At 46.0% G+C, this 23,614-nt stretch overlaps 3 protein-coding genes across 15 annotated transcripts in view; 2 read left to right on the plus strand and 1 right to left on the minus strand.

The window, feature by feature from the left end:
* Window positions 1-1,197: 1,197 nt before the first annotated feature.
* On the plus strand, window positions 1,198-7,440 carry LOC118504058 (protein EFR3 homolog cmp44E). Of its 2 annotated transcripts, none has more exons than XM_036038091.1 (4): window positions 1,198-1,855; window positions 3,124-4,729; window positions 6,326-6,699; window positions 6,780-7,440. In XM_036038091.1, exons 1-4 carry the CDS (start codon window positions 1,774-1,776, stop codon window positions 7,226-7,228), a joined length of 2,511 nt encoding a protein of 836 aa, XP_035893984.1. In that variant the 5' UTR covers window positions 1,198-1,773; the 3' UTR covers window positions 7,229-7,440. The 2 variants fall into 2 exon arrangements, with proteins under 2 accessions (XP_035893984.1, XP_035893985.1); XM_036038092.1 differs by lacking the exon at window positions 1,198-1,855 and adding an exon at window positions 2,749-3,031.
* An 821-nt stretch (window positions 7,441-8,261) lies between these two features.
* On the minus strand, window positions 8,262-10,325 carry LOC118504120 (12 kDa FK506-binding protein). The gene is made up of 3 exons (XM_036038210.1): window positions 10,182-10,325; window positions 9,902-10,070; window positions 8,262-9,774 (listed from the first exon to the last, which is right to left on the minus strand). Exons 2-3 carry the CDS (start codon window positions 9,936-9,938, stop codon window positions 9,485-9,487), a joined length of 327 nt encoding a protein of 108 aa, XP_035894103.1. The 5' UTR covers window positions 9,939-10,070; window positions 10,182-10,325; the 3' UTR covers window positions 8,262-9,484.
* A 444-nt stretch (window positions 10,326-10,769) lies between these two features.
* The window catches only part of LOC118504049 (protein 4.1 homolog), a 43,498-nt gene continuing 30,653 nt past the window's right edge, over window positions 10,770-23,614 (plus strand). For 10 of the 12 annotated variants that reach the window (XR_004905245.1, XR_004905244.1, XR_004905248.1 and 7 more), the window contains exons 1-2: window positions 10,770-10,907; window positions 11,676-12,251. The gene's annotated coding sequence lies outside the window, so the exon portion shown is untranslated. Of the gene's footprint in view, window positions 10,967-10,990; window positions 11,186-11,675; window positions 12,252-23,614 lie in introns of those variants that run through there. The other 2 variants (XR_004905246.1, XR_004905247.1) reach the window with 2 other exon arrangements.

Below are 23,614 nucleotides of genomic sequence, written 5' to 3' on the forward strand. Positions count from 1 at the left end.
GTATTATAGACGCTAGGGTATTTTTTAAAGCAAAGGCAAAATAATACGGCATTATCAATTCTATCGGAACAGCTGTAGTACAAAAACATTTGATTGCAGCTAGACTCCAGCCACCTTGCTGTGTTGTGGAACCATGAAACTGATGTGGACTAAGTAACTGATGTGAAAAACCAAGTCGTTGGAGTCGAGTGAGGAAGACTACCGTTGGGTCCAGTTGTCCAGTGAAGAATATCCTGGCCAAGATATTCTAACAAGCTCATCGTCCATATCTGTGATGGATATAACGACCAACAGGATTATTTGGTCAGTCCTCTTTCGGAGGACATTATCGAATCTGTCCGTAGATAAGGAGGGCTATCAACTAATCGTGAACGTCCAGAAGAAAGCTTAAACAGTACAACCATTTATTTGTAAAACAACAGGTATTTGAGACAGGCCTGGGCATAAGAGGCAATACTGTACTTGAATATTTCTTGGAAGCACTTCCAGTACGGCGACATGCCCGTGTAATGTTAGTAGTAATAATATTAAAATTAGTAATATTAGTAGTCCTTAAGGCCTTTCAATCTATCAGCAACTTCTAATGCTTTAATACTTTTTGTGTTACAATTTCCTGAGCCTTTATTACAGCTTTGACCTGCTTACTTTTTCAGGCGTAACTTACTTACCCACCTAATCATCACCTGGCCGTATACCCGTACCGACCTTGAAAGCAGACAGATCACAACAAATGCAATTGATAAAAAAAAACACACGATTCCGTTCCGGATCGCTGCAGTTGGTTAGTTTTTCATCATCGTGTCTGTCGGCTCGGCACGATCCACGAGTCCACATCCGATCCGGTTCAATTTCAAGCGCACTGTAACTGTGAACCAACCAACCAACCTCGTGCAGTTCAGAATGTGCAATCCCTTCAATGGAATGGCTGTGAAATCCATTCATAAAACTGTTTAACACAAAACAACCTGTAACACACCGAAATTCACCCGACACAGAGAACTCTCTTTCCTTTCGGATTCTGTTGGTGTCGGTGAGTTTTCATTTTTTGTTTCTTGTCATTCATTTCCCGCTGAAGCTGTCGGTGTCGGAAAACAGAGAGCGTGTGTGCGAGTGCGCATGGGTCGGAAAAGGTCGGTCACAAAACACGGTCGCGCGTCTACCCAAGTCGGGCACGGTGCTACCAGTCGAAGATGGTCGAGCGTGAGGGGCACTTGCTTCGGTTAGAACGGCCAGCGTGAGAGAAATCGGGAACCAAGTGGGAAAATTTTCCCGACCGGTGGCAGTAGGGCAAAGGACGTACCAGTTTGACCTTGTTTGGTTGGTTTTCGCTTTGGGTGAAAATAAGGGAAATTTCCCTCGTGGGTTGTGTGATAAGAACTTCCCGATTTTGGTAGATGTTTTTGTCAATAAAATCAGAGCTCTGAGGTGATGTAAAGTGAACATGCTAATTTATTGTTGTTGTGATCACATGGGCCCAAGCTGAAAAACGTACGGCGTTTAAAGAGCGTTCTAAACACAGCCTCAAGTGAATCAGCTGAATGCGAGCTAATTTAATTAGTGATTCTTTGTGATGGGTTTGGGAAGGTGTTTGCTGTTAAATGTTGTTAAAGTGTTGCAGTGAATATTTTAGGTAAACAGGCTTTTATAGCCTCTTCCTCTTCGTGCGGATGACCATCAAACGAACCGCTCGGCTTTAATTTACTTCTCCCCGAGATAGTGCACCTTCCAGCAAGTAAATACTCAACCTATTTGTCACCGATAAAAGCCAACAGGATGTCGATGATAAAATGCTGCTTCGAGCCACTGGAAATGCCCGAGTTTCTGGATTCATTCGTGAAAAAGTGCACCGAAGGATGTAAGTAACAGGGACACCGAGGGGGGGGGGGGGAGAGGAAAATTGTCCACCCCAATAGCATTATTACATAACGCGAAACGTAATGTTTACCCAGGAAGTGGAGTGAGAGTCCCGGGTTGGAGTGCCGGGCGTGTTGGAGTAGACGGGAAATAAGCGCCGTGTTCTGGTAGAAAGAATCGCGTGACTACCGGGAACATGGTTGACTACTTCCGGAACATGGAAACATGGGTGGCTTTGGGGAACGCTTTTCGCCAGTATACTAATATCGATTGAGAGCAATTAAATCGAGCGTTAGCTTTGGAGCTCTCCCAACTCTCCAGCGTGTTTACTTTTATCAATAATGAAATTGATATTTTTTGTGCAGAGTAAATGTTCTTAAAACCAATCTCAAAAGCTAAAATAATACTACAGAAAGTTTTTGTTTTTTAAGTCTTTAGATATCTCCACGTGTTCTAGGCGCATCAGCTCGTTGGTCTAGTTTCAAGACGAGTAAAATTAAAGAGACTAAGTTAAATAGTAAACAAATATCGTAAAAGCTCTTCTTTATTAGTATATTTTCATCACACAATCATACAATAAGCCTTCCAAAGTGAAATAATGACTTTATTCAATCCCAAACAAAACGGTTTCAAAAATTTGCATAGCCACGAATTTTAAAGCTGCTCGAAAGCGCATCGAATGCACACTGTGCGAACCCATGCGGTCACGTAAATTTGACAGTTATGCAATTTAATTTCATTTTTAATTATTCAAATTAAATGATTATTGCAAAAATTATGCTCTCAAATTTTAGATTTTAAATAAAAAATCCCAAAACATGAGTTTAAAAATCCACCATATTCCACACAAAACAGCTGACCACAACAATCCGTGTATGACGTCATATCTGTCAAACGCGACGGTTCGTCATATTTGTTTCCTCTCCCGTCTCACTGTTCGTATCTCGGTCGTCCGGTTGTGGAACGTTTTGTCGCGAAGGTGTCCGTGGTAATTGCCTGATAAAAAATGGTCCAATTAGCTCCCCCGATGTGTGTAGTAATGTAGCTTGCCAGAAGGGCAACACCGTCACGTCGATTGTTCCTTTTTGCCAGTGCCAGTAGTGTGTGTTTTGCGTTGTTGTGTTGTGAGCCATCATACAGTGTAGACCAACAACTCACTCCTATCCTAAAATGCTAGGTAAACCTTTGCGTTTGGAAAGGAGAAAGCTTCCCCCAAAACCGCATGAATCATTTTTCGGTACGTAATTGATAATGTTTTTTCTCGCGCAGGTTGCTGCGGTTGCTGTTCGGCCTTGCGGCCCCGCTACAAACGGCTGGTGGATAACATCTTCCCAGCCAATCCGGAAGATGGGTTGGTGAAATCGAACATGGAGAAGCTCACCTTCTACTCGCTCCGGTCGCCGGAGAAGCTTGACCGCATCGGCGAGTATCTGTACCAGCGTGCCTCGAAGGACATCTACCGGAAGCGGTACAAGTTTGTCGAGATAGCGATGGAAGCGATGGATTTGCTGCTGATGGCATGTCACGCCCAGATACTGAACCTGTTCGTCGAATCCTTCCTGCGCATGGTGCAGAAGCTGCTGGAGGACACAAATCCAACGCTCCAGATAATGGCCACCAATTCGTTCGTGCGGTTCGCTAACATTGAGGAGGACACACCGTCCTACCATCGGCGGTACGACTTTTTCATCTCAAAGTTTTCCTCCATGTGCTACGGCAACAATGACGATATGGAGCTGCGAGACAGTATCCGGATGGCGGGCATAAAAGGCCTGCAGGGCGTTATCCGGAAGACAGTGTCGGACGATCTCGTTGCAAACATATGGGAAAAGCAGCACATGGAAAAGATTGTCCCTTCGCTGCTGTTTAACATGCAATCGGGACCATCGAAAACGACCGACACGGAAGCGACACCTTCGACACCGCCACTGCTAGCGGAAGCGGTACTGCGCGAGCTCGTCAGTCGGGCCTCGTTTGGACATATCAAATCCGTGCTTAAGCCACTGCTCACGCATCTCGACCATCATAAGCTGTGGGTGCCGAACAAGTTCGCCATCGATACGTTCCGCATTGTGATGATTTCGATCCAACCGCAGTACTCGTACACGGTGGTCGAAACGCTCATGTCCCACCTGGACCAGAACCTAACTTCGTCACCCAAAACGCGCACCTCGTTGGCGGTGGTCCTATCGAAGATTATCGCCATTGCGGCCGGTGAGAGTGTGGGCCCATCGGCGCTCGATATTATCAACAATCTGCTCATGCACCTGAAGACGAGCGTTAGCACCCAGCACGAATCCACTCCGGAGGAGACCCAGTACCAGGAAGCGCTAATCAATGCGCTCGGCGAGTTCGCTAATCATCACCCAGACTATCAGAAGATTGAAATAATGCTGTTCATCATGAATACCGTGCCCGACCCGTCGAACAAGAGCCGGGGCGATCAGTTGCTGCAGAACATTCTGCTGAAAAGTTTGCTAAAGGTCGGCACCCAGTACCGGACGGTTTCGTTCGAGAAAGCATTCCCGGTATCGTTCCTGCAGCCGCTGCTCAAGATGGCACGGGCCGCTTCCATCCCGATCCGCATCATCGTGATGCAAATCTTCCAGCAGCTGCTCGATCGGCACCAGAACCAGCATCTGCTGAACGTGATCAGCGTGAGCCACTATCCGACACTTACGATCGAAAGTCCGTCCCGGTCGGACATACTGTTTACGCACAAGTACGGGTCGAACATACTGCAGGCGATTATCGAGAGCATGTCGCAGGAGAACCATCTGGAGGTGCTCAAATCGTCGTACAACACGATCGCGCTGGTGGTCGTGGAAATGGCGTGCGGTGAAACGGTGCAGGAGATTTTGCTGTTCATACTGGGGTAAGTTTTTCTTAAAACTAAAGCGCCTTGCTAGCTCTAGAGATGGCAAGAGTGGAGAAGAATCATTGGAAATGAGGCCCTCCCGTATTTCAATTACAATGTATTCAAACAAGACGTATGAGACATATCGGTGGGTAGTCGTTGTAGAATATCTTCTATGCCGAGTTTATCAAGCCTAAGATGTGGACATTGTCACATCCAGATCACGCATTGATGCTACACGTTTAATGGAGAACACCTGGATTTGAGAAGGAGAATAAACCACAAACTAGCTGAGCTGTTTGGCGAATCAGACATCTTGACGGTTGCGAAAGCCGGAAGGACACGCTGATTTGGGCACATGATGAGGATGTCGGACTCATGCCCTACCAGGAAGGTGCTCACCAGCGACCCGTTTGGCACGAGGGTTAGAGGAACACAGCGAGCTCGTTGGCTGGAGCAAGTAGAGTCAGACCTGAGGGAGATCGGATGCTGCCGTCGATGGAGGAGTGCAGCCATGGACCGTGGTCCGTGGAAACGAATCGGACACCAGGCTATGTCTTTTAGACGTGCTCCATAGGAGCAGGCCAAGAAAGAAAAAGATTTGAACTGAATTCGCAGGGTCAAAAACATTCTGACGCAATTACTTGACCTTTATTTGTCCAGCTCTTTCTAATTCTAACCTTTCAGTTGCAACGCTGTGACAATCTCTCTGAATGGCTGGATAAGGTCTTTCGATAATTATTTCTACCAATCATTTGCACTGGCCCCCATTAGCTCGAGAGCTATTACCTCTGACAGGACCATCCATGCATCCTGTAGAAAATTTAGTATGTGCGACACGGGATTGGTGTTCATTGGCCATGTCATCTTGAAAAACTCTGCTATCTAACGGGGTAATCTCCGCGAGGCTCTTCATTCGGGGCCCTCTGTACGAGGCCTCTTAAGCTAGTCCCCAAATTCGAGGCCAACACTTCCAGTGTTCGAATCCCATCCGGGTCATTCTCCCGTAGTGAGAACTGACTATCCAACTAGGTGGTATCATAAAGTCTAGTAAGCCAGAAATGGCAGGCATAACCTAAGAGGTCATTAGGCCAAGAAGAGAGACTGAGACTTCGTGGGCCTCTTTTTCGGTGCTCACAGTTTGACCCACGATTACTTGTCTAAGATGCGTTTGGCCATTAAAAACGATTCTCTGACCGTCTGAAGCAAAAAAGAGGCGTATCAGGGTCCTTGCTTAAGAGCCATCGCCGATACGAAGCTATGAAAACCTCTGGCTTTGTCTATCAAAGTTCAAAGATGACCTGAGAACAGTTAGCGATGTTCAAACTAGACGAGCGCCACAACTAGTAGGACCCCTTTTGGACGGCCCTATCTACATCTTCTTTCCAGTGGAAATCGGTCGAGTTGACCAATGCCCTGGCTGAACGTCAAAAGGCGATACATTTCACTTAAAACATTCACAAAATCAATACATTTTGTCCCCCCCTGTTTTTTCCTCTCTCGAATCGAATAAATTGGACCAGCAAGGGCGTAACTCAATTAGCATCGGGTTCCCTAAATGGACTTTACATCCCTTTCTTTCCCTCTCGTTTGTTTTTTTTTTTGCAACGCCAGCGTACAGCAAGTGGCCGTAACCGAGGTGGAACTATCGCCAAAACATCGTTGCAATCTGCACAGCATTGCCATTTCACTGCTAATCCTGCTCGGACGCTGTACCGGCGTCGGTTCGCTGGTCGAGTACGTCGAAAAGTTGATCCAGGCCCGGAGAGAGGAAGCATCCTACCTGCTACCACCGCTGATGGACAACGACAAGAGTGCACCGAGCACGCTCAACACCAATCTGCCCCATCTGCTCATCGACAAGCTGGCGGTGGCCGAGTGCTTACAGCAGGCGGGTCTGGAGAGTAACCGTGTTCAGACGGGCACACCGTACGCCCTCAACCAGACGGACATATCCGCTCATCGGCATTCCTGGGTCGATACGCACAGTAAGTGTTTAGTGGTGGTGCCAAGCTTCCCCCGCTTTTCCCCCGATTGATTTTCATAATACTGTGTTCTCTACGACCAGGCGCCGTCCGGAACAGTGTGGTCGATTCGAGCTACAACGATATCGAAAGCGTCAGCAGCTCGCCCGGCGTGCAGAAGCGTTCGCTCGCCTCGGAATACAACTTCGAGTCGATGAAGCGTGTCCTGGCGGAACCGACGGAAGCTTCCAAGCGGGAGGCACGCGAAAAGCAGATGGCAATCGGGCGTGCCTTCCGCGAGACGGCGTTCGAAGATTTGGTGCGCCGTACCGAGCCCAAGCACGACGTCATCCAGCACAAGCTGAACGAAATCTTTAACGCCCTGTCGGCGGAACGACAAATCTCGGCCACGTGCAGCGTACAGGCCGGGTCGCTGCTTGCCGCTGCCAACGGTGGCCTCAGCGGACCGACCCTGATCGAGGCGGGCAGGCACGTGGGTGCCGGTCAGCGGCCAATCTACGAAAACAACTTCCCGGAACTGTTCTTCTACTAGGCGATGGGTTTTAATCGGCCATACCGGGCAGAGGGAAGAGAGTGTTTAGTGGTAATGGGATGTTAGAATTTTGAATTCCTCGGGTTTGGTTTTGTTTCCCGTTTGGTTTTGTATTTATTTTTCGACGCTGGTAATTGCTAAAGTGATTGTATTTGCACATGAGTATCGCAACAAAATAAATGGCTGTCTTTAATTCTAAAAAACAAAAAAAATGGATTATGATTTAGGGTCGATCTCCAAGTTGTCAGGTCTCCAGGTCCACAAGTCGAATAGATAAAATGGAGCCAATCCTTTTCTGACTCTGGGTCTTGCGGCAGATTGCTGGATCGCTGACTTGCCCACCGTCGGAATTGTGCGCCTTTTTTGAGCTCCAGTAACCACAGCAACCGATGACTATAGCCATGAGTCTTGGAATCCTTTTGGACTACTTTACTCGTAATAAGACGTGGCCCTTTTTTTGTAGACGGGGTAGATAACCTTCAAAAGGTATTCAGACCAAGGATCCTGTCGCAGCTGAGCAAGACCCTTTGAGCTGGGTTATGTTGGGATTCATCGTGACGCTTGGCCCGTGAAGCGGACCAAGAAGCCGATGCCTGTCCACTAAACCACTCCTCGACCAGATTCGAACTCTGCCGATGTTTGTAGTACTTTATGCAGGGCCGTGTGTTGTACGACGTGGCCCTTCAGACGATGAGACTTTCTTACGCCAAGAACTCTAGGGGAGAGGATTCGGCCATTGGCCACTACAAGCCGACGACGAGGACTCTTTGGAGCAAAGGTTCCTGGGACGATGAGCTTCCCATAGGAAAAAGGTCACTCGGATGAATAGTTTCCTCCTTCGATATGGAATTCTCTTTGACGAGGTTTCTTAGCAACGCTAACTACGAGCTCAGCAATCTGAGATGCTGGGCGAAGAAGATATCCCGACAGTGGGTAATACCAGGTTGTAGCACGAGTACACCGGACTCATGACACAAACACCCAAGGAAAGAACTCAACTTCAACACAATTAAAGCAAACCCAAGGCCCATCATTCTGATTTGGTATAGAGTTAATGGTTTTTATTGAATTTCAGTAAATTTCACATTGTTCCGACCATGACCGGGTTGTTCTTTTGTTCTTAGATGTTCTTAGAGGATTACCAAACTTGTTTTGCACTCTGGGCAGTATACGGTAGCATTAGGTTAAAAAGAGTGTGGGGGAGTATAGATTGTTGAGTGATAAACTGTTTTTTTTTCTTAAATTCCCATTCCGCTTCCTCTGATGTCCACGAAAAGAATCAACTCCCAGTGCGCTTTCCTTTTCCCCCAGTAGAAAGTGCAATTGTTAACGCGAATAAATGCTTCTCCATCAATGGAAACCACTGCTATATCTTCAACACAAAACTGGGCTGCACATTTTCTAACGAATGCTGAATGATTGTACACGCTCCCGAGGAGCAAACAAGAAAGGGATTTTGTTCCGCCCTGAGCGCTAATTTTGCTTACTGAAGACAAGTGTTGGCAAGTGCTTGGAAAGGAAGTTTTTGCTTTCATTATCATCGATCGATCATCGTCGTCGCTCACAATCAGCGCTACATGTGCGAATGCTTTTTAAGACCCATTTGTGGGTGGCGATTAGCTTAATTATAACATTCGAGCCGGTGTACTGAATCTTTTGATTTAACATGCCTTCACGCTCCATACTACACTGCCTCCTCTCCCGGACTTTCCTCCCTTTTTCCTGGCTCGATTGTTTCTTCGGTGCAATATTTAAATGCAATTGAGTGCAATTTTGGAATAAAAACGAAGGGGGACGCTTCTCCCTCCGTGCTAGAAAGAACAATAAATTTGAAAACTTTCCATGCATAAAAGACTGGACAGCTTCTTGAATGGGACTTTAAAAAGTAACACGACTAAAGATGAGCTTTAATGATTTGTTGGTTCAATTTTAAAGCGTGATTTACGAAGACTGCGATTTAACGATAATGCTGTTTGTGTGATTTTAGTGATGCATTTGAAGATAATTTCTCTAACGATTGCTACGAACGAGAGACGATAAGAATGTTTTGTATTGCAAGGGCAAAACAGGTTGGGAAGCGGGTTCCTTATCAAGTTTCGTTCGGCACTCCTTCCCGCTTCGATTGCTTGCACTTCAAGACGTGCCTATCCCGCACTTCATGCCTCATAGTTCGGTGTCGTGTATCGGATCAATGCATCTCTGCTGTATCTGGGTAAATAGTAGTTCATGGGAAACGAATGCGCCAACCTTGGCCGCTTATTCTACTCGCAGCAGCTCCACGTCGAAGGTCAACCGAGCGTTCGGTGGGATGACACCCGGATGGCCACGGCTACCGTAGGCGTAGTCCGGCGAGCACACCAGCTTGGCACGCTGGCCGACCGACATCTGGGCGACACCCTCATCCCAGCCCTTGATCACCTCACCGCGGCCAACAGAGAACTTGAACGGCTTGCCGCGGGTACGCGACGAATCGAACACCGTACCATCGTCGAGCGTTCCGGTGTAGTGAACGACCGCAGTTTGACCCGGCTTCGGGAAGGTGGTTTCTATCGCAAAGAGACATAGGCACACGCGCGCGCACACACACACACGCACGCACGCAAGCATACAGACACAATTAGCATACCAATGAACTGCGGTTCTAAGCACACCACACCCGAATGCAATACTTACGATCACCGTTGGCAATTGGGACAATCTCTACACCCATTTCGGTATTTTTTTTCCTGCCTAGTTACGGTTGGCTTCGGTGGTGAAAAATTAGCCGGCAAAGAATGGTGCCCCTTTTCGACGAGAGAAAACTGCGGCCTACGGCGTGGTTGCACAAACTGCTGCTCGATTTCTGAAAAACAAAGAAGCGAAAGCAGCAGACACCACCAGCACGGGAATTAATGAATCGGTTGTACGATGGTGGAGATTTTTAAGATTTTTGTTCATGGCTGAAAAAACTTACACGGCGGCTTGTGAAAAGAAAATGTCTTCCGTCTTGCGCGTCGATTCCCAAGGAACGCAATCGTGCAGAAGAATGTTCGGACACGAGCTGTCAAATCGCTGTCAAGCAGTTTTTCGAGCAGCGGCCGAAGCGGTTCGAGCAGCGTACGAATAAAATTAACCGATTTTAAAATGGTTGGAAGGAGGAAAAAATAGCAAAGGGAACGAAAAAGAATGCATTTTGTGGAAATGTTTTCTTATAAAGGTTCTGTTTTCATCATCAAAATTCATATCAAAACCGATTTTCGAAACATAATGCACAAGCAAAAACCAAAAACACTTGCTAAAACTGAGTTTACAATTTCATTATTCGAATCAAAATCAATAAAAAATTAAAATGTTCGTCGTTTGGTGTACAACACAGCTGAAAATTAGGATTTTATGAAAAATTAGTCGCATACTCTCTGCGCAACGGAAACAGCCGTTCGAACTGACCGCGCCATGTTCGAACAAATAAAACAACCCTTTCGAATGCGCATTCCCACCATTTGACAGCCGTTTGAAATATTTCAACCCCCTTGCGAAACGACCTGGCACGCTGTCAACGCCCGTGTGTGTTGCGCTGCCGCAGGGGAAAACCGAACCGAAATTTATTAACTTCGCGGAACTCGATGAAAGCAGACGTAGTGCGTCGTTGTGTTGTCGTCGTTTGTGAACCGTCTCACTGAAATACCGCATAGAAATTGATGTAGGTGAAAAACAAAACATCAGAAAGTGGCAAAAGAAAACATACATCCCACCGGCCTTGTACGTTTTCCGTAGGGTTTTAGTGAGATTTACTTTAATCAAACCCACCGCATCACTGCGCGGGGCACTGAGTGGTGGTGGTGGTGTTTGTGGTGCGTGACCAGTGGCGTTTTTTCCTGATAAAACATATTAAAAGCATAAGAAGAAAAAACAACTTCTATCCGCAACGGGAAGAAGTAACATGCAACAAGAGTGTGAGCGGTGAAAAACATAAAAAAGGTGGGAAATCTTGAGGCGGAGTGAAGAAGCCATTTCGCATCAATCGGTGTGTCATTTGTGTTCGGTTTGGGCTTGTTCGTTAGGTTTCGTGGCTTCTACTCCGGTGTTCCGGTGGGGGTTCGTTCTCTGTCTTCGCTTCCTTCGAAAAACTGGACAGTCCAGCTCTCGTGCGCGCGTGTGTGTGTGCGGGTTGTAGGTTGCTGCGCTTTCTGCCCCTCGTAGGTGAGCCGATGTACGTGTGCTGCACACCATAAGCACGCAAACGGGGGAGGCCTATGTGCGTTGAGAATTAATAATACACATGAAAAGCAAGAAGGAAAAAAAACGTAAGCGTCCGTTGTGTGATTTTGGGGGGCCGCTTTTGAATGAAAAACCAAAAACCAGTTCGCAGGCTCAATGTGTGAGCAGAAGAAGCAGACGAAGAAGAAACCCCCGAAACCGAAAAATATAAATTTGAATTTATTTATTTTCTCTTCCCATTCTCTCCCAGCCAAGCGTGTGTGTGTGTGTGAGAGTGTGCGTTTGTGGTGGTAGTTTGTTGTGTATGTGTGCATGTGCATGTTTACAAAGGAAAAGTGAAAATTCGTTTGTTTCGCGAGTGTGTGCGCCTTTCGGGCCTGTCCCCTTTTGCTCGTTCGCACACCGCATTTCCACCCGGGAAAGGTGCAATTTTTCCACCCAAAGCCTACTTTTCGCGCGTGTGTGTGAGTGCGTTTGTTGTGCCAGAGCAGTGTGTGACACCGCGTGTATGATTCACAAGCAGCGAAGAAAAATATAATACGCACAAAAGGGCAATCGACAACGCGGCAGCATAGTGTAAAGTGGTTTTGAAAAACAAACGCACTGCTGTCCCCTTTCGTGTTGATTATGCACTGTTTTGAGGGTTGAGGTTTAGTTGAACGTATCGGGTACCGGGCCAGTAAAAGAACAACATCGCGCGCACCGTGTTGCTGTGCTTTACCTCATCATCAAAGTAGTCAGCGTCGTCGTCATCTGCAAAAAATAAAACATACAACCAAACCCAATTTATTCGAACCCTGCGAAACACACCGTCACCCATCAAAAGGTGAGTCAAACGAGTCATGTTATTTTAAAAATTCATCCCACCATCTTAATATAACGTTCGGTCACGCGTGCTGTCGGAAAGATTCGTTAAGAATGTTTATGTTTTTCCGATTTGTTTCCTTTTTTTGTTGTTGTCGTTTTTCCTTCCTTCGAGTTGTCGATGTAAAGTTTGGCAGCTTGGGCAATGCCAGTATGGTTGCCGTTTCCATGAGGGTTGATTCGAAGAAGGTAGAAGAAGCAGGAAGGAGAGGGGACAACGGGGGGCTGCAATCAGCGAGGCAAGACGACGAGGGGGTTGAAATGTCTGTGGTGTAGAACAAGCGGTGAGAGGGAAGTCCAATAAAGCAAAGTGGAATATCAAATAAGGTGCCAGTAAACAACACAACCACAAGCAGCATAAGCAACATAGCAGGCGCTTCTTAACCCACACACACACACACCGATGAAACGCACTCCAAAAGTGTAAATAAAACTGTATCCAAAAAAGAAAGGCCCATTTTGGGTGAGTGTACCGCTGGAACACTCTGGGTTCCTCTTCACTCTTTCTTCCTGGGAAGATATACGACGCTACAAGTGTAACGAAAAGGTGTAAAAGGGGGAGGGGGAAATAGGAGAACGGGGTGGTAAAGGTGAGAACCGTTTTGGGGAAGAACTTGACGAAATTTGGTGGGCTCCGAATAGTTATGGACAAAACTGGTTTCGCTTCAAGGCACAGAGAAAAAGGCTTCAAAATACTGGATACACACAAACAAACACACCCAGCAGAATGCAGTGAGCCGGCGATTTTTTTTTTAATTTTGATTGATGGTGGTGTGTAATTATGAAACCGGTATGGTTGGTTTGTTAAATTCATTAGTTTGTAGAGTTTGTTTAAACGCATTCTGCATGGAGCTATTAAATATCATTACTTTCTTCCCTGCGACAGTATTCCGTTGTGAATTGGACAAATGATTCAAAATAATCAATTTTTTTCTTGCATAATTTTGTTGGCATCAATATCAAATCCTATCCAGGGTGTTCCCCCGTACACTGGACAGAGTATCCTAGCTACGGAAAAAATAAATAAAAGAAGCCAGTAATGGCAGTCCAGCACCCCCAGAGATCGTTCAGAGTAGGAAAAAATACGTGGTGATGTAAAAAATATTGAATGTAACACTCAAGTGATTAAATATAAATGATTCAGTCAAATGTTTGAGCTACATACTCCTCCTCGAGGAACTGAATGTTTATCAACTAGAGATTTGATTGCTGGCTTGAATTGAAGCCCAATTAAAAAGCAAGTAACATAGATCCATCTAAGTATTCCAGATTTTTGGGATGTGTGTATCCTTAGAAACGCCTACTCAGTACACGAGTAGATGCTCGCTAGATGGTTTGTACAGGCAAAAAAATGGAGCCTCTATGTCAAGGAAGGAAATGATAGATCCTAGGTAACAAGAATTACTGGATTACTGGAAACACTGCGAAAGAATCGGTTCCAAATTTACACGGCTGCTGTAAATGGGAAAATCAAGCACGCGCCTTTGTACCGCATTTCTGTTGTGGGTGTGCTGTATACATACAAAACTCCACCAACGATCATACCCCGTGGGAGAAGACATTTCGGCGGGTTTTCTTCGTGCCCGTTCCGAATCTCTTTCTTAACAAATTTAACCCTTTCGCATAAAGAGCGGGTGTTGTGCGGGTACCTGAGACTTTTGTAGTTGTATTTGTTCCGTAGCTTCCACGACGACGGGGTTTGGGTTTGGTCAACCGGTTCGAGATGGAGCACCGTTTGAATTCTTTCCGTTGGAGCTGTGGAATAACAAGAATGGGGCCAACAGCATCATCACTACCACCACCAAACCACAGTTATGCACCGCTTCGGAAGATGCACGGTGCGTTGAAGACGTCAGTCCCACCCAGGGGGAATGTTTGTGGTCTGTCCGTATGTTGTTGTTTACGTTGAAAATAATACGGGCACACGGGAAGTGGACAGAACGGAAATGGTACTCGTTTTGTCTTAATGGGACGGGTATGTGTGTGTGTGTGTGTGTGTCTCTTTCGCTCTCTCGCATGGTGCAAGTGCATCTGGGTGTGATGCACCGGAACCGGATATAATAACTGTTAACCTTTTTCAAACAAGTTCTCCTTTAAAAGAGGGAAACACAACGGTTAGAAAGTCAAAGAATCAATGTTTCATATAACGAAAGACTTAAGAAAGAAGATGTCTTAAACTCTTTCGTGTTTCTTCACTAGAATTGATTTTAACGGAAGAATTTAGGGCAACCACTAAACCATACCTTCCCGTCGGATGCGGATATGTACGTTCAACATGTAACGGAAATCATGAAATGAAGCATGAAGCATTTTCCCATATCATCTTCACGCGTTGCCCTTGGGGACGCACCGTACCAGAATTCGAACCAAAAGCAGCATGTCTTACCCTTTTTTGAGCCCCCGAAAACACGTGATGCTCTAAAACCGCTCGTCTACACTGAGACCTGCTCTTCCGTCTAGGGCCACTAGGGAAGATAAACTTCCTCCCTCTACCATTCCGACCGTACTGTTGTTGTTAGCACTACTGTGGCATGTTGGCCGTGGCTGGCGTGGCGAAGCCAGACCCCCGAACGGAAGATACGATTTCCCGCATGGTTATGGTTCCTGGTTGCCATGTAAAGTGTGAAATTTATGTTTCTACCTCTTCCGGGGGGCCACTCTCAACCCGATACGCGAATGCGGGGGGCTGGAAACGAAAAAAGAGAAGGCTGGAAGACCGGTGAAGGGAAGCGAAATGTATTTATTCTTTTGCTACTAAAACAACTGCAGCGTGTCGCGTTTCTGTGGGGTGGTTTAGGTTTAGCCATCTAGGTCTCGAGAGCGAAAGGAAAGGACGCCGGTTTTTCTTTTTTTGCAGACAGTCGTAGCCACAACTGAGGTGCAATAGTTTTGCACCGTCAGCGCAGAGTAAATGGAGGTTTGTAGCTACGGGGTTAAGTTTTGTTGGAACATGAAGGCAAAAAACCTTGAAGTTGATGGAGCATAACCCTTACTTAGGATTCGAAAAAAAAGAAAAATAGTTCTTAAATCCTGGCGTATATTCCATTAAAACAGATACATAAGAGGACATGTCAAAGAGTTGAAACTTCAACTTGAATACAGTAATTATCACTTTCACTACACTTCTAGCAAACTATCACCGTTCACTATCAGCTAATTCCACTGGCGAAAAAAAGGGAAACGCCCCTCCAGACACTGTTGCCAAAGCATATGACGTCAGGTCCTCACTACCAGTGCACTATAATTTTCCCCCAAAACCCCCTTTTCACCAGGCAAACGCGAGGCAGTGCACTGGCAAATGTTGTGGAAATACGTTTTGAAAAAACCAGGAACTCTTCCCCGGGGGTTGACTTTGTTGCGAGACATCGAGACCACTGTCCCACTGACTGAACTCCAACATAGGCCACAGTATTTGTCATGTGGCGCCAGTCCATGGTGGCTGGAGTTGTTAGACGTGGCCTGTTCGCTCCAGACGACGGCGCGTCTCGATCGGCGCTCCGATGGCGTCCGTTTCATTGTCTGACAGACACACGGCGTTTGCACGACGAGATGGTAGTCGTCCCAAATATGCTCGCCCGTTTGATTATAGGCTCCGCAAGTTCCGGTTAGTGGGGATGGGCAAGAAGAAGGTGTGTAACGTTTGCCCGAAATAGAACTCCTGCCGCTGTCGATAACGGGGAACGCACGGTATGCATGATGCTAATTGGCCCTTAAATACCCTAAAACCTGTGCACCCCTAATGAAGATTCCAATTTTGAACTCTCTCTCGGCTGTGGCTGAGAATGGCATCGAGTAAAGCACCCAGTAAGAAAAGAAAGCAAACGATGACGCACCTGACACATATATGAAGGTGGTGTGGTGTGTTGTGGTGAAAGAGGTTATTCACCTGCAATTATCAAACGGCGCAGGTCGAAGAGACCCCGGGGTTTGCCAAGCGGGAAATTCTACAGGTGCACAACCCCAAACTCATAATGTGTTTCCGTTTGGAAATAAAAAGGTTTGGGGAGTTTTTCGGGAGAAGTATGTACATACATCCCTTCATTGTTCTAGTCGAGCTAACCCCCCTTTCACCTACACCCGATCGTACGGTAAGCAGACAAAGCGGACAGAGAGAGTGAGACAGAGAGAGCATAAATAGGGTGTGGTTCGTGGAGAACGCAGCGCCCTCCACGTGCTATGAGACACGTGTCTCTCGTGAAGAAAAGAAAGGGCATTTTAAGATAGACACACAACATAGTAAGGAACGAAGAGTCTAGTGTGACGTGATGCCTCTTGGTTGGAACAATAGTTCTACGTCATAGAAAAAGCTGGTAATAAATTTTCCCCTAAACCTGTTCTAAGCTGTTGGACATAAGGGTGTAAGGTGTAACACGTGTATAGACAGCGAGTTCCCTCTAGGTTTGTTCCGTCTGATGGATCAAGATGGATCCTCAATTAAGACTTTACGATGTCTGTACACTAGAGTTTCAGGTTGGGCGTTGGAACAAGAAGTTATCTAGGTCTCTCATATGTTCCGGCTCAATTAATGCTATCATTTGAAGGGAACATACTCTGGTCTAGTTACATGTTCGTGAATATGTACAGATTAATTAGAACCTTGATGGTACAGTGACCCAAATATCTCTGGCCATTGTTTACCCAAATTCTCCCTTTATTCTGGGACCCTGCTTTTACTCATCGATTGGAGGGTAGGATCAAAATAGATTCCATGGTGAACATTTTCTGTATGAAGCTAATTTGCTTCAGAACTTCTCGTCCAGCTAACGCCCCGAGCGATCTTCGTCCGTTCGATAGAAATAAAATAAAAGATGACATAATGTTTGTCCGTTTGTTTTTTTCCTGGCCTGGCCTTTTTGCTTCACCAATGGATCTCACGGCCAGTCACGCTAACGCCAGCCCCTATCCAAACGCGACACGATACACACAAACCGCGCGCGCGCCAGATGTTTGAGTCAGCGCGCGAGCTCTCGAAGCGGCTTTGACAACTTGTTGTTGTTAGTCTCTCCTTCACCTCCCCCCCCCCCGCCTCCTACCCGAACATATTTGCCTGGTTGGTTGTGTGTGCGTGAGTTGCCGGCGACCCCACCAATGTTGGGGCTTTAAACCTGGCCCGATTGACAGGTGTGGATGAAGCAGGAGCGGGGCTAATCACATTGGCACGCAGATCGGAATCTGCCGTTTAGGAATAGGCAGGGGCATTAGAAATAGAGAGAACAGAGAGAGAGGGAGAGAGAGTTTGAGATGTGTGGACAGATCGCGTTTTGTTGGTGATCGTGTGACAATGTTGGGCGGCGGCAGCAGCAGCAATGCTCTAGCATCGCGCCGCGAAACCCATCACGCTCACCAGCTTAGTCAGGCCGCACCTTTTAGTCGAGGCCTGTCACACACACACATAAGCACATAGACGGCTCTTAGGGAGTTTTGTGTGTTTTGTATAAAATGGGGTAGTTTTGAAGATCTTCTAGTTAAGCTGTGGTGGAGATATTCAGCTCACCGTTGTCTGGATGTCAGGTTTAGGGCGTACTGGCATATCTTACCAAACTGTAGTGACGATGAACAGTTCTAACGGAAAGCTGCTTAAACTTGGGATTAAACGCTACATTAACCAGGAAACAGTATAGGCCAACCCGTGCTGTAGCCGTGGGCAATTAGGGCAAAGAAACAATGCACAATTTATTCTAATCTCTCGGTGTTCTTTCTTCCATAAAATGGAGCCGTTATAAGCGAACAGCCAACAACTAAGACACAGGGCTAGTTAGGTCTTGATGAGGACTCTTTCAGTTTTTTTTCCGAAACAAGAACAATTTTTTTTGGAGAGCTGAACCGATCAACAAACTCTTTCTAACGATCATCACTTTTAAAAACATAATGCTCACTTTAAAAACAATCCCCCGGTAAGTGCATCAAACGGCGAATTCCTCCAACCGCTGTTTTTACATCTGCACCGAAGTGCACCGGAGCATAAACCACGTACTTCATTCTCTGGTGTGGTCGGTGTGCGGACACACGGGGTGTACGCCTATTGTTCCGCAGCCATTTCAATTTCAGCAAACCGTTAAATAAAAAAAGCACTCGCCCAACATTCCTGGACCAGCGCTCTCGCCGGGAGGGAATTGATTGTGTGTGTGTTGTTGTCCTCGAAGTGCTGCTGTATCGAGGGTTTGATGATGATGTTCAATGCTCGCGCTCGAAAACGGGCCTTCTGATTCTGTGACTGAATGTATATGGATAAGTGCATTTTAGTGCACTCTACTCAAACAGTTTGGACGAGAGTCTCTCTCTCTCTCTCTCTGGTTGTGCACTGGCGATCCCCAAAGGGACGTGCTGCTATCAATAAGGTAAGGTGGGTTATTAGTGTGTCGATTGGCAGGCGAGCTGAAAGAACCACAATCAGCATCACAACTTCCTACGGAATACGACAGGGTAGGGTAGTGTGCCTGATGGAACAGCTCCGGGTGCATTGTGGCATCGAACAATTCGAACTGCATATAATGGGGCGCAGGATTGATGAAGTTGCTCGCCGCAAATCACTGGACCACTCGGTCGGTTCGGTCGTATCAATGGGGGAACTAGACTGCTTAGAGAGCTTTCGGGTTTGTGAGTTGAACGGGACTGGTGATTCCCTTGGGGTCTCTTTGATGTTGGACAGTAGATAAAGCTGATAGGTATATTGTGTTTATGTAGTTAAGTTGTCTAAGTTATAGAGTACTGAATTGATGTAATGAATTAGCTGGAACAATTCTGTTATAAATTGATGTACTGAAGGTCGAAAAAAGCTCAAGGAAGCTATTTTCCAGAGCTTTTGATGGTCTTTTTGTAAGGGGTAAAATTAGTTAAAGAAACAGGTAATGTAAGGACAGATATCTCTAGGGTTGTAGTACACTAGAAAGAAGTTCAGGAGTATTTATACTGAATCTTGTCAAATATCCAGAAATGTTTTATCGTTAAGCACGAGACTCGAACCGCAACCCTCGGGTGTGTTATACCAACGACGTAGCACAATGCTATGGGACAGCCACCAAAGACACTTGCTAACATCGAACTTAAACTTGCGGTTTTACTTGTTTTAAGACTTTTTATCATTCAGACATATATTTTACTACACTTGACTGTTTAAAAGAAACGCAAAAAGATTTTGATAAAATTTGTATGTTGTTGTGTCGTGAAGTCATATTTTTACCCGACCCAAAAAAAAACGTTACTTCTGCCTTTCCTTTGGCGCACAGCACTGCCTTCTTTCGGCAGCAATTGACGGTTACGAATGGTAGGCAGAACCATTCGATTTGCTGAATCAAATTCAATTACCGACTCGACCGGAATACGAAAACGACGATGGCCCGTGTCTTGGACGATTCCTACGTTTCTTCCCTCAAGATCGCGAACACGGGGCACCACAATTGCTATAAAATAATCAAACGCAGCGCAGTTTCTCCGTGCTGCTCGGTTGCTCCTACTGGTAGGAGGGGGGGGGGGGGGGGGAAAGGAAACGTTATTTTCTTTGCGGTCCTAACTCTTCTCTGTCCCAAAAGGCTTGCCAGAGGAGCACCACAATGTTGTTTCTCGCGTGTGCACAAAATTCGACGCTCTAACGCAGCATGATGTCATACTGTGTGTGTGAGCTCTACTCTCGCACCGCGAGCAAACGCTGATGATGATGATGCTGCTGCTGATGGTGTCATACGGTGTTGTGGCCTCGCCGAAGTCGAAGATCATCATTGCACCATTTGCTCTGCTCTGCTTCCCCATCTGGTTGCAAAACTGTCGCGCGCTGTGTGTGTGTAGGCAAAGTTTGAATTGCTAATAAAAAAGAAGAACAAACGTTTTCGTAACCTAGAACGCCAACCACCAGCTAGCCCACCCGAGCGACCCGAGATCGATCCGCCGACCAAGAAGATGTGAAACTTACATATGAATATAAATGAAAATTGTGTCAAACGAGCGCAGAGACCTCATCGTGACCCGTCAGAGTTTTGGGATTGAGGTTTTGCTCGTTGGCCCACTGGCAAATCGTATATGCTCCGTGAGCTGCATCGCTCCAAGTTTCCGAAGACGACCACACCCTGACCCAAGAGACGCTCTCGCAAACGGTTTAATTGTTTACGGGTTTGAAGTGAAGCGGGCAAGGAAGCAGGACGCTTTTCTTCTCCGTGTGTTACCGGTGTGCAGTTGGGTGTGATTTGTGAGAGCTGCTCAGCACCGACCGACTACTGCAGGTGATGATGAACCATACTTGTGGTGTATTGCGAAAGGTTCATCGCTGCCGGTCATATCCCGCTGATTTCAATCAAACGTCTTTAATTGGAGTTGATTGGGCGGTATAAGCTTGAAAGTAGAGTGGCGCGTATTTCGCGGAGGAGAGCAACATTTTAAATTGTAACGGTCAATTTCGTGTTGGGATGTGAGATGATGAATCAATTTGGGCCCGAGCACTATGACACGTTTGTTGGCGGTGAAATAGAAGAAAACGAATTAGACATGTTTGTCCGTATGTTGAACCTTCTACCGCTATCACTGAATATGGAATGGATATCTATCCAAGGTTTATAATAAGACACAACTTAAATAAAGCTCTTTTTATTCAAGTAGAACGACCTGGCTGTATCGCTAAATTTAGAGCTCTTATTTCATAGGAATAGATCCAATAAACCGCTAATTAAAACAATATCGCTCTAAAAAGCAAAAATAGTTCCTTCGTCATCTTCGCTTCAATAAATAGCAAATTGAATGCCAATAGTAGCGTGCAGCTTGTTAGTCAGCCACGGAGTCGTCTCCGTCTCGACAGCTTCACCGCATCAATCGAAAGCCGCCAGTTTTTCGCTCCATCAGTCATCCATCCCGGTTTGTTTTAAAGTTTTGTAAAGTGACGTTACCCAATCGGGAATCTGGTTGAGAAGGGAGAGACAGAACGAGAAAGAGGGCATGAAGAACCAGGGGACTTATGATGGCATCATTTGCCTACCCACCATTGGATCATGCTTAAGAGGAACAGTTGAAGCACCCAGGAATGACGACGACGACAACAGTGGTTGTGTTTTGCATGTCTGAGAACCCATAGACAAAAAAAAAGAATCCTATCGTCGCCCCGTCGTCGTCGACATCGAAAAGAGTAACGTTCATGTTGCATGCCAACAAGGTTTCATTAAAAATTCCACCGACGTGCTTCGTCTGCCTGGTGGTGGTGGTGACGTTTCTGTGGTTGGTTAGAAGTTCATTAAAAAATTCTCTCCACCACGCTGGATGTGACATCCTGCTGTTGCAGAGACCAACAAGAGCCACCTGTTCGAGGGATAACATCCACTTCACTGCTGCCGAGTGAAAGATGACTTCTCCTTGGGTTATGTCAAGGAACGGAGGCATGGGTGGGTTGTTTTTGCTTGGACAGACGAGTATGAAGGGAGTTTGACATCAACAATCTCGGGTGACGATAATGGACACCCGTGGATGGGTTGAGCCATTTGAATGCGCTTTGTTAGCTCATTATGCTATAAATTTATGTCCCCATCCCGAGCGTTCAAGATGGGAAGATCCTCCTCCCAGGCAGCAGCGCAGGAGTTGTAGTTAGCTGCGCTCGACAGCAACATTACAAAGCGTGTAGCATAAATTCTTCCTGCTACCACCACATTCATCTCGGTTTCCTTCCACAACAAAAATGTTTCCCCCTTCCAATCCTTCCAATCCTTGCTTATAATGAGTATGCAGCGCCCGAAACCCCGGTGTGTCATAAATTATGAAATTCTTATTCTTTCCCTTGAATTTCGTTGCGATGTGAGTAGTATTTCGTTTGACACTTTATCATGCACACACAGTCGGCTGTCCGCACGCACCACTTTTCTTAAGCTTTCCTTTCTGTTCTCTAAATGCTGTGAACCCGTCCCAGGTTCCTTTGCCGTTTCCTCTACCGTATGCATAATTATCACCCTACACATCAAACTCCACACGCACGCACAACGACGGACAGCGAGCAGTGAGCGAGGCTGCTAATAATCCGAGCGTTAAACGACACATTCTTCTAACCTCAAGCGAAGCGAATTGAGGCGAGCATATCCCGTCACGTCGTCGCCGTCTTTCATTTAAGAAAGTACGGTTCAAAGTGTTCGAAGCTAAAAAATGATTCGAATTGGAAGATAAATGGGAAATCTTTTCCTATTAGACACGAGCGGGTTTCGAATTTGTTTAGCATTCAGTGTTGGTGTAGTTTCTCGTTCAAGGGTGGAAAAGAAGCTTTATTTAGGTCAGAAGAGAGCAGTCTTGTAGAAATTATAACTCCCCTAAGCGATGTGATTTGTTTCGACTGTCCTCTCGGTTCATGTTACAAAATAAGCAACCGAGAGTGCCTTTAACGTTCAGTTGTTTGATTTTGTTGAATGTTTTGCTTGTGTTGCAACGTTCTTACGGGTGATGGAAATGTGGATTTAAAATGGTGTTATATCTTGCCTTGCTGTTTTTATGTTGATTTAATCGGTGGTAGGAATGGGCGGCGTGATGGCGAATGTGGTAGCTTGCTGGTGTTTCACATGATAGTGTCTGGTTTCGAATCCCATCTAGAACCTGTTTTCAAGCTGTGGTAAACTTGAAACGTTTCAAAATATTAGCTGCAAAGGAACTATAAAACTACAGCAAACGTCATGAAATAATTGAGAATATTGACATTTTCCTGACTCATTTTCATCCATGTCAGTCAATAGCGATTTCTCACTCCTCATTACTGCTCACAGACTCTAGATGTGGTTACCGTGTTTACTGCTTTTAGCAATAGGTAGGAACGAAAAAGAAGCATTTGTTTACGTTTGATTTTCGCATCATTGTTTACGAAAGCATTCTCATCCATCACTCAACTTGTTTACCCAATGCGCGTTGACACCGGTCGGTGTATTATAAATCCAAACCGCACAACAGAGAGAGGAAGAAGTAAACCGGAGGTGATGAGTCTCGTCTAGCGTCCTTTCAGCAATTGTGAAAGCCGGCCCCAGTTCCTTGATTATATATGCAAAGATATTATTTTCCAAACTCTGTAGCGTCTCCTCAATCAGAGTTGTCTTCGAGAAGCCAATCTAATTTACCACCGGAAGGAGAGAGGCAAGGATGATGGTGCCTGGAGGTAGTAGCACTTGCACTCATTTCCTTACACACCTTGTCAGTGGGATTGAAATTTCCGCATCGCGTTTGATGTGAGCAAGGATGCAAACTCAATTTGTGAACCGATTGATGCGCCATCCATTCGAACGCTTGAGTAAGTGTGAGGATAAAGGCTCTGGGGCACAAGAAGAGTATCCTTCACCGATCTCTCCTCCATTTCAACCATCATTTACGGTAATGGAATTAGTA

Source organism: Anopheles stephensi, chromosome 2, assembly GCF_013141755.1.
Source record: "Anopheles stephensi strain Indian chromosome 2, UCI_ANSTEP_V1.0, whole genome shotgun sequence".
NCBI lineage: Eukaryota > Metazoa > Arthropoda > Insecta > Diptera > Culicidae > Anopheles > Anopheles stephensi.

Coding starts and splice junctions, on each gene's coding strand:
- LOC118504058 (XM_036038091.1), top strand. CDS start 1,774: ATGTCGATGATAAAATGCTGCTTCGAGCCACTGGAAATGCCCGAGTTT. Junction 1,856..3,123: donor GAAAAAGTGCACCGAAGGAT/GTAAGTAACAGG, acceptor TTTCTCGCGCAG/GTTGCTGCGGTTGCTGTTCG. Junction 4,730..6,325: donor ATTTTGCTGTTCATACTGGG/GTAAGTTTTTCT, acceptor TTGCAACGCCAG/CGTACAGCAAGTGGCCGTAA.
- LOC118504120 (XM_036038210.1), bottom strand. CDS start 9,938: ATGGGTGTAGAGATTGTCCCAATTGCCAACGGTGATC. Junction 9,775..9,901: donor CCCAATTGCCAACGGTGATC/GTAAGTATTGCA, acceptor TCTTTGCGATAG/AAACCACCTTCCCGAAGCCG.